This window comes from Euleptes europaea, chromosome 1 (genome assembly GCF_029931775.1).
Source record: "Euleptes europaea isolate rEulEur1 chromosome 1, rEulEur1.hap1, whole genome shotgun sequence".
NCBI classification, from domain to species: Eukaryota; Metazoa; Chordata; class Lepidosauria; order Squamata; family Sphaerodactylidae; genus Euleptes; species Euleptes europaea.
In genome coordinates, this window is record NC_079312.1 from 179,859,635 (window position 1) to 179,875,453 (window position 15,819).

At 47.1% G+C, this 15,819-nt stretch overlaps 1 protein-coding gene across 1 annotated transcript; it reads right to left on the minus strand.

The window, feature by feature from the left end:
- Positions 1-1,953: 1,953 nt before the first annotated feature.
- On the minus strand, positions 1,954-14,248 carry ANGPTL6 (angiopoietin like 6). Its single transcript, XM_056847691.1, has 5 exons — positions 13,688-14,248; positions 11,167-11,362; positions 4,319-4,509; positions 2,659-2,929; positions 1,954-2,147 (listed from the first exon to the last, which is right to left on the minus strand). Exons 1-5 carry the CDS (start codon positions 14,246-14,248, stop codon positions 1,954-1,956), a joined length of 1,413 nt encoding a protein of 470 aa, XP_056703669.1.
- Positions 14,249-15,819: the final 1,571 nt, after the last annotated feature.

Below are 15,819 nucleotides of genomic sequence, written 5' to 3' on the forward strand. Positions count from 1 at the left end.
TGTATTTCCAGGAGAACTCCAGGCCCCAGAAGGTGGCAACCTTACTCGGATCCCTTGTGAGCTGTCACCCACCACGAGTCTCTTGGGACCAAAGATTTGAAGCAGGGAAGTGGAAGGAAGCCTGTGACCAGTACTTTGCTCGATGCACAGTCCCTGCTCCGAGAGTCCTATTCCCTTACTCCTGACTGGCTTTATGCAACTCTTTCCAAAGAACCCCACATAGCGAGTGTTCAGTGCCGGCGTCGCTCTTGGGAAGCTTCATCGGAGACGGCCTTACGAGTGAAAATATTCCCTTGCATTGGTGAACTTCCGTGTCGTGTTAGAATCCGGCCCTCAGGTTTAAAGCTTTCGATTCCCCACAGTCTTCTTTTCCGGTCTCGTGCGTGGTGATGTGTTTTCGATCGATTGTGAATACGTTAGATAAGCTACTGACCTCAACCCCACCCCCCTCGGGTGCATTATGACAATTAAAATGAGTTTTTTTCTCACTATTGCTGTACGATGCATTGCATGATTTCAGTGGGGCTGAGGGCCGTCCGCCGGCGTGAGATTGTTTCATTTATTTCTTTCAACTATACCCCGCCGTCCTTTCCCAATGGTGACCCAAGGTGGCATCCTTCTCCTCTCCTCCGTTTTATCCTCACAACCACCCTGGGAGGTAGGCTAGGCCGAGAGTGTGTGGCTGGCCCAAGTGCACTCGGCAAGCTTCCATGGCTCAAGATTTTTGAGGTATCAGCTTTCGAGACTCAAAGCTCCCTGTGGTCTCTAAGGTGCTGCTGGACTCGAATCTAGCTCACCCAGCTGGGACTTTGCCACAGAAGCTAGCTCGTGCGCGTGGTTTGGCGTCTACCTGGATTTGAACTCGGCTCTGCAAATGTAGTTGGGAGGCTGGGTTTCTGTGCCCTGGAGTATCAGGAGGCCCCCTGCTAAGCAGTCAGGATGAAATATACAGACTCGGCAAATATGGATAAATTATACATTGGCATGCTTTATTTTGAGGGAGGCAGATTGTTTTGCTTGCCGGAGAATTTTGGGATGGTCAAAACCACCAACTAGCAAACTTATTCAGAGTCATGCAAAATAAATACATTTGCCTTCATTGCTTAATTGTATAATTTATTCTGGGTTCGGGATTCGATTTTCTCCAGAGCAGGCCTTTTTTTTTTATTGGGAGTGAGGAGAGGGGTGCAGGATACGAACGGTCTTAGCCGTTACAAAGATCTAGGAGACGAGGAAGACCTCTTTCCACGAACGGCCCCTTCAAAAGGAAAGCCTAAACATGCGGCCGATGCAATAGCGCACAGGTCCGCAACATGGCACCCCTGGGGGCCGTGGCACGCGCCGACACCTTTCCTGATGCCTGCCAAGTGTTTGGAAAAAGCAGGCTCAAAAAGGTCAGGGACCCCTGCAGTAAAGGCCATTTTTGCAGGGCTGTTTCCCTCGCGGTCACCCCACCGACTGCTCCGGTGCCTCATTTTGATTATGGATGCCTTTCCTGACCCTCAGAGGTCACCTCGCTCTCCCTGCGCATTTCTGGTTGGCCACTGTGTGAGACGGGATGCTGGACTAGATGGACCCTCACTGGTCTGATCCAGCAGGGCTCTTCTGAGGTTCTTATCAGGGGAAGACCTCAGCCTCTATACCCTCTCGTGGGACCTCCAGAGGAACTAGTTGGCCATTGTGTGAGCGAGGATGCTGGACTGGAAGGACCCTCACTGGTGTGGTCCAGCAGGGCCCTTCTTACGGATTTCACAAGACCCTGTCCATCACTGCTGGGCCCAACCAGGTCTAGACGTAAACTGGCAGAACTGGCTTTCCCCAAGATCTGTCCCAGAGAGGAGATGGTACATCTGATAACAGTGTGGTAAATGTGCCTCCAGAGCATGGTAGCTCCTGATCTCATGTATGTCTGCATTCTCCCTCAGCATGTGATTTCTTAGCGCCCCCCCCCAACTATGTGCCTGGCGTGGGTCGGATCATCATGACCACCGTGCGGAGCGAGTAGGCACCACCACGATACTCTGCCCAGTAGACGCCGTCCTGGTAGCGGCTTCGGTAGTGGCCCCCCTTGTACCAGACACCGTTCAGGTTGGAGTGGGCACACATGTTGTACCACCAGCCCCCTTTCTGGTAGTGGGCGCAGTTCCCTGTGAGAAGAGAAGAAGGGGCCAGAGAATGGATCGCCATTAGGGCCCAACTTGACAACCTGGGAAGTCTGAAAGGCTGCCTTCTACCCCGTGGTGACCTCTATACTGCTTCTGGTTGAATTCACTTTTGAGCTGGCAACAGTGCGATCCTAAGCGGAGTTACACCCTTCTAAGTTCCACTGATGTCCATGGGTGTAACTCTGTTAAGGATGGCGTTGCAATAGCGTTCTGCAAAGCAGGCTGTCGAAGAAGAGGAAGAAGAAGAGTTGGTTTTTATATGCCGATTTTCTCTACCTTTTAAAGAAAATCAAACCGGCTTACAATCCCCTTCCCCTCCCCCCACAACAGGCACCTTGTGAGGTAGGTGAGGCTGAGAGAGTTTGGAGAAAGCTGTGACTAGCTCAAGGTCGAAAATACTTTGGGGTGTTAAAAAGGGGAAGCATTAACAATGCTGATGGTGCATGTGCAACCGTGTCGGCATTTTGGATGGCTATGAAATGCGTCCCCTTACCGGAGTAAGCGTCGTGGTCACGATCAAGCGTGCTGAACTGCCGCCCATTGTGCCAGGAGAGAGAGTCGCCAGCGCTGCCCTGGTAGCGCCCCAGACGCAGCCGGTAGCAATCGTTCTCAGACGCCAGGGCAAAGGCGTCGTAGCTGGCCTGCGCCTGTCGCCCGTTCCAGTCTTCCAGGAGCACCCGCAGCACATAGGAGCCCTGGTGGGTCAGCCAGTGGATCGGATCCAGGCCCAGCCAATGTTCTCCTTCCAGATTCCCAAAGCCGTGCTAGAGAGACACAACAAGCAAGAAATTAGCTGGATGGCATTTGCTCTGGCATAAGTCCTGGAGGAGAAGAGCCGGTGACTGGTTCTTTGTCCTCCCTCAGTCAGCGAAGAAGGAGAAGGAGGAGGAGAAGAAGAGTTGTTTTTTACATGCCGACTTTTCCACCATCCTGGGGCAGGGAGTCCCACAATTTGACTATGGGCACTTTCACACAGCCCAAATAATGCACTTTCAATCCACTTTCAATGCACTTTGAAGGTGGATTTTACTGTGTGAACTGGCAAAATCCACTTGCAAACGATCGTTAAGGCGCACTGAAAGTGGATTGAAAGTGCATTATTTGGGATGTGTGAAAGTGCCCTATATGTTGTGTGAAGAATGACTTCCTTTTATCTGTTTTGAATCTCTCACCCTCCAGCTTCAGCTGATGAACCCGCGTTCTAGCATTATGGGAGAGGGAGAAAAGTTTCTCCCTGCCCACCCTTGGCAAACATAGTTTTGGTTCATCAAACTGCACAGGGAGGAAAGGGTTAACAGCCCCCCCTCAATACAATTTGGGTCCTTGCTCAGATTTTGTTTATATCTTTTAAGCGCTGGGGGATATGATCTGCCAGAGCGTGAGAAGGGATTTGGGAGACTGCTCATGAACTCTGTATTTAAACAACGTATAACACTGAGATTTGGCTTAGTTTTCTCCAGGGCTGATTTTAACATCCCAGTCGGACACACACACAACCCCGCCTCCTCTGACTGGCAGAAGCTCTCCGGCATCTCAGCTAGACATCCTCACTACTTTATCCTTTTAACTGGAGACGCCGGGGAATCGAACCTGGGATCTTCTGCACGTAAAGCAGATGTTCTGTCTCTGAGCCACGGCCCTTCTCCTGTATTCCTTGCTGATTCCACGGCGTGGTTTTGCCTTTATTCTACTAAGCAGGCAGCAGCACCATACTTGGGAGCAGGAGAAAAAATGACCACCATTGTGACGCTCTAGGAATTTCTCCATGTCTCTATGGTCTTTACCATACAGGTTAGGGGAAATTCCTAGAGTGCCGGCCAAAAGTGACGTTACATTCTCCACAAACTCCAACCTCCTCAGGCACCGCCTTTAAAATTACAGTTGAGGTACTGCTGGCATCCCTATTGACTAGGGTTGCCAACCTCCCGGAGATCTCCTGCTATTCCAACTGATCTCCAGCCGACAGAGATCAGTTCACCTGGGGAAAATGGTCGCTTTGGCCATTGGACTCTATGGCATTGAAGTCCCTCCCCTCCCCAAACCCAGCCTTCCTCAGGCGCCACCCCCAAAGTCTCCAGGTATTTCCCTACTACTGACCACTAGTTTTTCCTACCCCAAATTTGGGCACCTTTCCCCTCAGGACAGTCTCACACCTTGTAGTGCTGCCAGGTAGTGAAGAAGTTGACCGACCCGTCCTGCCGCCGCTGGATGACGGTCCATCCACCCTCGTCGTAATCCTGGTCGCACCAAGCCTGGAAGATGCCGTGGGAACCATCTGGCTCTAGCATGGTGATGCCCGTGGCCTGCCCATCATGCTGAGCTGCTTGACAGTCCCGCCAAGGCCCTGTGCCAGGAAACGAAAAAGGATCCATTAGGCAGGGGTCCCCAACTTTATTTTTTTTTAATAAATTTTTTACAAACAAACATCATCCATTCACATCCATTCTGTTACATGCAAAATAGATCTTTTTTCAGGGAGTTCATTTTCAGATAATCGCAAAACTCTTACAAGTCATTGATATGATCTAAATTTAGGTTAAATCCATTAGCTATAATCCCACTACTTTCCAAGCTTTCTTCCCATACAATGCTAAAGCTTAATGCTTAATGATTCTCAGACTGTCTGTCAAAGTAATACTGAAGCCAAACAGTTAATAAAAATCTTCTTACCCAACTGTACTTTGCTTTTATATTCTAAATTAGACTCACACAGGTCCCCAACTTTATTGTGGCCAGAGGCCCAGTTGGAATTTGGATACAGGCTGGTGAGAACAACCTAGGGTTGCCAGGTACCCCCTGGCAACGAGTGGGGGGCTTATCGGCAGTGGGGCGGCCCACCCTGGCATCTTAGCAATGTTGCCAGCAGACAATTGGTACAATTTATTCACTTATTTCATCCTATATTGTTTATTCTTGTATTTACCTGTGAATTTCTTCATTTTCTCCAAGTAATGATATGTTTCCTATTATATATTATGTTCACCATGTTATTTTAAAAGGAGTTTATTTGGCATGAGTCCTTTTAATTCATCTGTGGTAATCTCAATGCTGTTTTCTTTTATGTTCTGTTCTTATCAATATCATATAATAAAAAAATATATTAACAGCGACGCTGCTGGCGATGCAGAGGTGCTCCGGTATGTAGGCAAAAAGTCTACGGCAGAAGCCATTTTTACTATAGAGTTTTTGCCCGCACACCAGAGCATCCCGCTGCCTTGCCAGCGACGGGATTATATCACTTCTGGTGTGTGCCGGTCGAGTCCAGTAACACCTGTTGTGCCTGAGTAATCATACCTGCATCACTATGCAGACATTCACGCAAGCTACACGCATAAGCTGCTCACAAGCAAAACCATAGAAGCCGCTTCCCAGTGCCCCCCCACTTCCTTTAGCACCAAGCATGTAGGCCAGTGGTTCCCAACCTTTTTTTGACCAGGGACCACTAGGACTTTTTTGGGACCCCAAGGTTCAAAATAAAAATTCAGAGAATTTGAAAATAAACTTTAATCATAACTGTTAGTTAAACATTAAACTTAGAATAATATTTGAATATATATTTTTATAATAGAGAACTTTTAATTGAAAATATTAATTTATTATGGGTTTATAACTTTGTTTCGTGGACCTTAATTTAGTTCTCGTGGAGCCCTGGGGGTCCACGGACCCCCGGTTGGGAACCAGTGATGTAGGCACACACGCATTCCTCTGAACTGCTCAATAAGATAGGCTCCATTCATTAATGTAGCAAGGCTCAAGCAGGCGCTGTAGAAACTAATGACGTTGCGTTGACAAGCTAACATTGGATGTTAAGAAAATGTATCATTGTATGTTTCATTAAAAATTTAATAAAAATTTATTTAAAAAAAAGTATCATTGTTGTATTGGAATGTCAAATGTCTAAAAAACCTCTTGCATTTGCCCTGCCTCGGGGTGACAGGATTGCAGAGCTGTTTGTCTGGATCCTGGCTCACCCGGTTATGACTTCTTGGCCAATAAAGCAAGCTGTAATCAAACCAACCTCCTTGCCCTCATTGATCTCCATTGGACTCTACGAAAATGGGGGGGGGAGCACATCACACCTTAGAGCAGTGGCTGACTGGGCGTAAAAATATTGGTTGCCAGGAGACAAAGGAGGCCCGTCCACAACTGTGTGTGTGTGTGTGTGTGTGTGTGTTAAGTGCCGTCCAGTCGCTTCCGACTCATGGCAACCCTATGAATCAAAGTCCTCCAAAATGTCCTAACTTTGACAGCCTTGCTCAGCTCTTGCAAATTGAGGGCTGTGGCTTCCCACAACTATAAGGCTATCATTTAATTTTTATAAGAAATGAATAAAATTTTCAAAAAAAAATACATAAGTGGGAAAAAAGTACAATTAATATTTTTGCAAAATAAATGTATATATTTTTAGTAATTACAGTGTACATATATTGTACATATTACTGGCATTATACAGTAGATACTAAATGTAAATACAGATTGGTATAATTGAATTGTTTAAAAATTTTAAATAAATACTTTGAAATAAATCTATTATATTTTCAAATTACTAAAAGGTCATTAACATTTTTAACATGTTGTCTAATGTTTAAGGGGGCCCACTTGCCATCGGGCAAGTGGACCCCCCCTGGCCAGTCCGCCACTGCCTTACAGACCAACAAGATTTTCGGGGCATGCGCTTTCGAGAGGCAAAGCTCCCTCGGTCAGCTAGGGATGATCGCTCATTTTCGAGTCAAGGACTTCCCATATGAGAAGAAAGAATTTGGGAGGCCTGACTGAAGTCCCCGCCTTTGCTAAGGTTGCTGGATGGTCAGTTTGGTATCTGAGGAAGGGAGCTTTGACTCTCGAAAGCTCGCACCCCAAAAATCTTGTTCGTCTCCAAGATGCTACTGGACTTGAACCTACCTGTTCTGAAGAGCTGTTGAGGATTTTTGGTTTCTGCATGTGCTATGTTATGGTTTACTGTGCAATCCCCAATTTTGCCCAAACCTGTTTTTCTTTTCTTTCTTTTTTAATTAAAAATTTCCTCCAACATATTATAAAACATACAACAACATACAACAAAACCCAAACATACAAACCACAATACATAACAATTCTGCCTGTCAATACATCTCTGGGGCCACGGGGGGGGGGGGGGGTCCGCATTATGTATTCCCAGCGATGTATTAAGAGTTTGAAAATGTTATAAAAAATACTGTTCGCACTTTCTATGTATTCCCACCAATGTATTAAGAGTTTGAAACTGTTATAAAAAATACTGTTTGCACTTTATTTGGCCCCCTTTAGCTGTGAAGATGTCTTCCAGCCATTTTTTAGCTGTGGCATCATCCAAAAACCCTTTTAAAGCGAAGTTTTTTATAACATTTTCAAACTCTTAATACATCGCTGGGAATACATAATGCGGTAACCCCCTAGGACAAGTTATGGTTTATGAATAACTGGAATGGGGTTACAATCCTTCTAATCTAGACTAATAGAAAACTATTAAATGCTTACACAACATAATATTGATTCGTTAAAACTACATTGACCTGCTATATATTTATCTATATATTTTACTTTACTAAAAGATTATACTTTCATATCAATAAATAGTTAATAGAATTAAACTCAATTTGCTGATGTCAAAAGTTAGCTTATATGGAATTTAAAAAGCAGGTTTTTTAAAAAAAGATAACAAAATGCTTTCATATTTCATAACCTTATTTAGTTGTCCCATTAGTGTGTAATTATTCTGTATAGCCTCGATTACTGGTAAGAAAAGATAAGAAAAGAAAAGAGAATTGTCTCAGATTATGGCTTTCTACTTAGATCAATTACTTAGCAATGTATTCATAATATAGATTCCAAACCTGTTTTTCTATGAGTAGGGTTGCCAGGTCCCTCTTTGCCACTGGCGGGAGGTTTTGGGGGCAGAGACAGAGGAGGGTAAGGACTTCAGTGCCATAGAGTCCAGTTGCCAAAGTGGCCATTTTCTCCGGGGGAACTGATCTCTATCGGCTGGAGATCAGTTGTAATAGCAGGAGATCTCCAGCTACTACGTGGAGGTTGGCAACCCTATCTATGAGCCTGGTTGAGTTATTTGGGGGTGGGGAGGCAGGATCGAATTATTTTAATAAGCAGATAAATAATAGGGAACTGGCCTGCCTCTTACAAGCTACGTCTGAGAGGGTCTGCATTCTTGCTTTATGGTACAAAAGCTGGCCGATAAATCAAAAGCATTTTCCCTGTCTGTTGTTCCGCCAAATTTCTGCACCAGGTGGGAGTACGGCATGCTCCAAGATGAACGGGGTGCAGGGAGAGGGATTGTTTGCAGAGGATAAAGCATTTTTTATTTGGCTCTGGGCTGCCTCAGGGAAGGTGTGAGATCCCCGCACAGAGTACTTGGGGGAAGGATCACGATGGGTAGCCGTGCTAGTCTGTCCAAAGCAGTAGAAAAGAGCAAGAGTCCAGTAGAACCTTAAAGACTCACAAAATTTCTGGCAGGGGATGAGCTTTCGTGAGCCACAGAGGGAAGGAGACATGAATGCCAGTCTTGGAGGGAGGAGACATTATCACCTATATTGTACGAGGGTACCCGTGACCACATTTATAAAAAAAATACATCAGTTGCATTGGTTTTGGTAGGGGTGTTGAACCATGTTTGTAATGGTCAGGGATGAATGTTTAACCCTAATGTAGAAATGCACTCATGAAGACACATGATGCTGCCTTCTACTGAATCAGACCCTCGGTCCATCAAAGTCAGTATTGTCTGCTCAGACCGGCAGCAGCTCTCCAGGGTCTCAGGCAGAGGTCTTTCACATCACCTACTTGCTTAGTCCCTTTAACTGGAGATGCTGGGGATTGAACCTGGGACCTTCTGCATGCCAAGCAGATGCTCTACCACTGAGCCACGTCCCCTCCCCAAAAGAAGAAGCTGCCCTATACAAAGACCCATCCATCATTAACTCTGTTCCTACATGAAACGTCAAACCTTCTCAGCACCAGGAAACATGGAACATATTGTGGTTTTATATAAACTGAACAAGGGCTGGATCACGGGACACTTAACAAGATAGTTGGGCGTGACATTTTCTCATGATCTTATGCATCGCCCTGCCAAAGAAGTCTTGAATCCACTTCAAAATATACATTTCCGTACAGCTCAGAAAGCCGACGGGCACAGATGTTACAATGCCGTAACCTTATCATGCAAAATCTCACATACGCTTCTCCCAAATGTGAACATTCTCAAAGTTTGCAAAACTGCATATGTGCTTAAAAGAGGGGAGGGACGGGGATTCCGTTAGTTAATCTTGTTTACGGGAGGAGATAACTGAGCTGGCTGAACATACTTTGGGTTTGTTTATAAGACTCAAAGTTCACCACAATGCTAGAGCTAGCAGCTCAGCTCGGAAAAGAATAACCACGGGCTTTTGTTCCACCTCGAAAAGCAAATTTGAAAAGCACACCGCATCACCATTTTGGGGAGTGCATCAGGTCAGAACATTTGCTGTGGATGATCGCTCTGTTTATTTATTCATTAATTCATTTGTTTGTTTGGGGTTTTTTTTTAGAATCATAGAGTTGGAAGGGACCCCCAGGGTCATCTAGTCCAACCCCCTGCACAATGCTGGAAATTCATACTACCTCCCCGCCCCCACATCCCCAGTGACCCCCTACTCCTTGCCCAGAAGATGGCCAAGATGCCCTCCCTCTCATGATCTGCCTAAAGTCATAGAATCAGCATTGCTGGCAATGGCCATCTAGCCTCTGCTTAAAAACCCTCCAGAGAAGGAGAGCTCCCCACCTCCCGAGGAAGCCTGTTCCACTGAGGAACCGCTCTGACTGTTAGAAAACTCTTTCTAGTGTCTAGTCGCCGCTCACTCAAAGGGTCTCGCAGACACTTATGACATTAAAACAGGATAAATGCGTTAAAAATGACATAAAAGCAGATAACGTATATAAAATATTAACATTAAAATGTTAAACTGTTAAAATATAGGGCTAGCACCGTACCACTAACAAAACAACCCAAACATGTGGATTACACTCCATAGGCCAACCTAAACAATTCGGCTTTGCACGCCCTGTGAAAGCTAAACATGTCCAGCAAGGCATGGGTGTCATCAGTGAGTGCATTCCACAGGTCAGGGGCCACAACTGAAAAGGCCCTTCCCCTGGTGACAGCTAACCAAGCCATGAAAAGAAATTCCTGTACATCTAAAATGACCATGTTAGTACAGTTGCCAATTGACTGGGGGCGGGGAGGTGTCCTGTCCCTTTAATAGAAGCTTACTGGTATGTTATTTGTCAGGTGATGGGATTTACTTCAATGGCCATTTTTGCTCGGTAAATAGCAGCGCGTTCCAGGCTGAATTGCCCCGCATATTTTTTTTTGAATTTTGCACGTTGAACTGTCATCTGCTTTGCATTACAAAAGAGCCCATTTAACGCGACCTTTGGTGTTTGCTGCGAAGAATCCCCCTCAAGGAACAATGCAAAACAACAGAGGCGCGTTAGCTATGCATATACTAATAGCTATGCAAACAGGAACAAAGGAGCAGGCGAGTGGGGGGAGTGAAACGTCTCCTTTTGTGCCAGGACCGTGAAAGGGCATTTTTAAAGTCGTATTTTTAAAAAAGAGCTTTGAGTGAGCATCAAAATTGCCCATGCAAAAATGGCCAATGCCATGAAATTTTAAACTGCCAATTTCAGCACATGAAACCCTCCATTAAAAGAACATTTTTTCTCCAGGACTGTTGGCAACTCAGCGTGCACGGGAAAAAGCTAAGGTAAGCTAGAACTCTTCTTTCGGACATCTAGTTTTCCATAGGCAGGGGATATTTTGAAAAGGAGGATGACTGCCTCCCTAGATAGTTTGCTGCTTGCAGTTTAATGCGGATTTAAGGAACAGTTTCACCACCTCCGTCAAAACCAGTGCCGGTAGCTGGTGTGGGCACTTGCTAAGTGCCCTGCCCTGTCTCTACCCATGGCCGGGGTCTGTGCCCGCTCTCACCTGCGGTTCTGGTGGGCACGACGGCAGGGGGCGGGAGAGTCCCGGCAGGAACTGAAGAGCCGGGAGGCTGGGGCCGGTCCGGGGCTGTGTGAAGACTCTGGTCTCGCTGGATGTCATTCGTGGCGTCAAAACGAGCCCTGCTTTCGTTGGCGACACTCGCAGGGTTGTTGTAAGGCACCACTGGCACTAGTGGGGGCTGTAGAGAGAGAAGAGTCATGATTAGGGTTGCCAACCTCCAGGTGGTGGCTGGATATCTCCCGCTATTACAACTGATCTCCCACCGATAGAGATCGGTTCCCCTGGAGAAAATGGCCACTTTGGCCATTGGACTCTATGGCATTAGACCCCATTGAAGTCCCTCAAAGAATGCAAACTGGAAGCTTCATGGAGTGGCAGGGCCTATGAAAGCACAAAAGCGATGCCTGAGAGCCTCCCAAGACAGAAGCAGTATATCTGGGAGAGCTATTCACCCTTTGTACAAGGGGGAGACTGGGACGCGCATTTCCAGACACATCGCTCTCCCAGATATACTGCTTCTGTCTTGGGAGGCTCTCAGGCATAGCTTTTGTGCTTTCATAGGCCCTGCCACTCCATGAAGCTTCCAGTTTGCACTCTTCCCTACTGAGGCTTATCTTAAGGTGGGGGAGAGCAAGAGCACTTGAGTCAGATCAGACCTCCCCTCCCCCAGCCCCACCCTCCTCAGGCTCCACCCCCCAAATCTCCAGGTATTTCCCAGCCCTGAACTGGCAGCCCTATTCCCAATGTGATTGCTTGACTAAGGTTGCCAACCTCCAGGTAATAAGCATCACCCTTTTAGGGACAAAATAGAAACGATCTGTATTTTTTTGCTTATCTATTCCAGCATCAGGATATCCATTGAAACAAGGTTGCACAGACAAATGTACAGTTTCCACGTTCCCAAGTGGGATACAAGTTGTCCCTAAAAGGGTGATGCTTAAAAGTCTATGAGAATTTTGAAGCTACAGAAGCTTATATTGAAATGAGTACATTTTGAAATCAATATATAAACGGGACTGAGGAAGAATTGAAACCATCCTATCCCTTTCTACCCTTCTTCACTTGAAGACATCGACCTCGGATTGATTGTTACTGTACCAGGACTGAGAAATACTTTGTTGTACATATACAATTGACTTGGTAGCACATTGTTATACACCCAGAACCGGGAAATACTTTGTTGTATATATGCAATTGGCTTGGTAGCACATTGTTACATTCAATATACTTTTGTCATTACATATTGTTATCAGCCTGTTTCTGTACTAATTTTCTAACCTCCAGGTAATAGCAGACGATCTCCTGCTATTACGACCGATCTCCAGCCGACAGAGGACAGTTCCCCTGGAGAAAATGGCCACTTTGGCCATTGGACTCTATGGCATTGAAGCCCCTCCCCTCCGCAAACCCCACCCTCCTCAGGCTCCACCCCAAAAACCTCCCGCCGGTGGCGAAGAGGGACCTGGCAACCCTATGCGTGTCCTGTCTGGCCCCTCTCCAGGGGAACGGATCTCAATTGGCTGGAGACCAGTTGTAATAGCAGGAGATCTCCAGCCACCACCTGGAGGTTAGGAAATCAGTACAGGGGCGACAAAAATGTACAATAACAATTACTGTTAAGTGTAACCAATGTTTATCCTATGGTGTCTAAATACAACTATACATATAAACATACAGTGTTATGTACAAGCATACAAAAATTACAAGCACAACCAAACAAGTCCACATGGATGGTGACACAGACACTAACAAAATTCACAAAAATGCAAGGTCTTTGGCAAGGTGCTGCATTCTTCTATAAGTCCCATGCAGGTAAGTGTGCAAATCTAGCAGAAATACCAATTTTAGAGGAGTAACTTGATGGAGGATACGGCCGTTTCAAATTCTTATGGGTAGAATTCTTCATCAGTCCTTCATATAGATTCCTCTAATATTGCACATCTTAAAGATTAAATTTCAAAATACTGGATGCATGTTAGTTCCTTAATGATAACTACCCTTCGTGGGAACTAACATGCATCCAGTATTTTGAAATTTAATCTTTAAGATGTGCAATATTAGAGGAATCTATATGAAGGACTGATGAAGAATTCTACCCATAAGAATTTGAAACGGCCGTATCCTCCATCAAGTTACTCCTCTAAAATTGGTATTTCTGCTAGATTTGCACACTTACCTGCATGGGACTTATAGAAGAATGCAGCACCTTGCCAAAGACCTTGCATTTTTGTGAATTTTGTTAGTGTCTGTGTCACCATCCATGTGGACTTGTTTGGTTGTGCTTGTTATTTTTGTATGCTTGTACATAACACTGTATGTTTATATGTATAGTTGTATTTAGACACCATAGGATAAACATTGGTTACACTTAACAGTAATTGTTATTGTACATTTTTGTCGCCCCTGTACTGATTTCCTAATCTCCTGATAGTAGTACAGTGGTGTCTTTTTTTCCTACCACCTGGAGGTTGGCAGCCCTACTCCCAGCCCCCTCCACCGTTACCTGCGGGCGCGTCCTGCCGCTGTTCCCTTGCTGGCAGTCCCTCTCCAGCCGGCTGATGAGGGCGCTCTGGTTGTTGACCAGGGCTGCCAGGGCCTGGTACTTGCCCTCCAGTTGGCGGTAGTTGGCGGCCACCCGCAGGGCCTCCGCGGAGGCGTTGGCCACCTGGCCTTCCAGCTGCGAGGCTTGTGCCGGCCGCTCTCGGCGCTGGACGATCTCGTGGAGGAGCTGGGTGTACAGCTGGGTGACCCGGGCGTTGACGTTGCGGCTCTCCTTCCGCAGGGCCTTCACCTCGCTCACCACCGCCCCGTCCACCTCCACCAGCCGGCGCAGCTCGTCCATCTGGGCCTGCTGCCGGCTGAGCAGGTAGCGCAGCTCCTCCACTTCGCTGCGGTTGGGGCCGGGCGGCTCGGGGGGAGGGCGCGCGCTGCTCCAGCACACGGCGCCCGTGAACTTCTGCTGGGGCAAGACGAAGGTGTACGTGCACCGCGGGCCGGTCAGGGGTTCGGGCCCCGGCAGGACGGGACTGGCCAGGGTCAGCAGCAGCAGGAGCCGAAACGCCATGATATTGCGAGGACGGGCGGCAGCAATGTGGACTCCCCCGAGGACCTGCGGGGAAGAAGAGACTGCTTCAGTGGCTACGTTTGCCACGTTTGGGGCTAAACTTTCCTCTGCTCTAAGGAAGCTAAGAGAGCCAGCGTGGTGTCGTGGTTAAGAGGGGTGGTTTGGAGCGGTGGACTCTGATCTGGAGAACGGGGTTCGATTCCCTGCTCCTCCACATGAGTGGCGGAGGCTAATCTGGTGAACCGGGGTGGTTTTCCCGCTCCTACACACGAAGCCAGCTGGGTGACCTTGGGCTAGTCACACACTCTCAGCCCCACCTACCTCACAGGGTGTCTATTGTGGGGAGGGGAAGGTGATTGTAAGCTGGTTTGAGTCTCCCTTAAGTGGTAGAGTCGGCATATAAAAACCACTTCTTCTTCCTCTTCCTCCTCCTCCTCCAACATGCATAGATCACGATGGGTAGCCGTGTTAGTCTGTCTTGTAGCAGTGGAAAAGAGCAAGAGTCCAGTAGCACCTTCAAGACTAGCAGGGTAGCTTTTGTGAGTCACATGAACACATGAAGTTGCCTTCTACTGAATCAGACCCTTCTACTGACCCTTATACCGAATTAGCTGCCTTCTACTGAACCAGACCCTCGGTCCATCCAAGTCAGAATTGTCTACTCAGACCGGCAGCAGCCTTTCACATCACCTACCCATTCAAGGGGATAACACGTATACACGCTTAGAGTGCTGTAGTGCCCCTCGATGTCCAGGCATGCTGAGTCGCACACTCCAAAACACCCTTCCCACCTTCAGACTGGTATATAAGGACGCAGAGATCTCCATTTCAACTTGCATCTGACGAAGGGAACTTTGACTCTCGAAAGCTCCTACCCTGTTGGTCTCTAAGGTGCTACTGGGCTCGAATTTGGAAAACAAGGTGGGCTAGAACCTTTCTCCCTGATCATAGCTCTTAGGCAAGTGTTTTTAAATAGCAGGAACGTTCAAAGGTGGCATTCTCGTCACATGCAAAACAGAAATGGTTGAGTCCACCCTTCCCTTCTCACGTGAAGAAGAAGAAGAGTTGGTTTTTATATGCCGACTTTCTCTACCACTTAAGGCAGAATCAAACCGGCTTACAATCTCCTTCCCTTCCCCTCCCCGCAACAGACACCCTATAAGGCAGGTGGGGCTGAGAGAGCTGTGACTAGCCCGACGTCACCCAGCAGGCTTCATGTGGAGGAGTGGGGGAATCAAACCCAGTTCTCCAGATCAGTCCACTGACCCAAACCACTACTCTTAACCACTACACCACGCTGGCTCTCCAGTAGACATAATCTACTGAAACATTCTCCTGTGGTTGCCAACTCCAGGTGAGGAAATATCTGGAGATTCTGGCAGTGGAGCTTGGGGTAGATGGGGTTTAGGGAGGGGAGAGACCTGAGTAGGCTATAATCCTATAGAGTCTACCCTCCAAAGCAGCCATTTCCCCCACTCCCATCGAACGGATCTCTTTAGTCTGGAGATCAGTTGTAATGCCGGGGGATCGCCAGGCCCCACGTTGAGGTTGGCAACCCTATGGATCCAGTA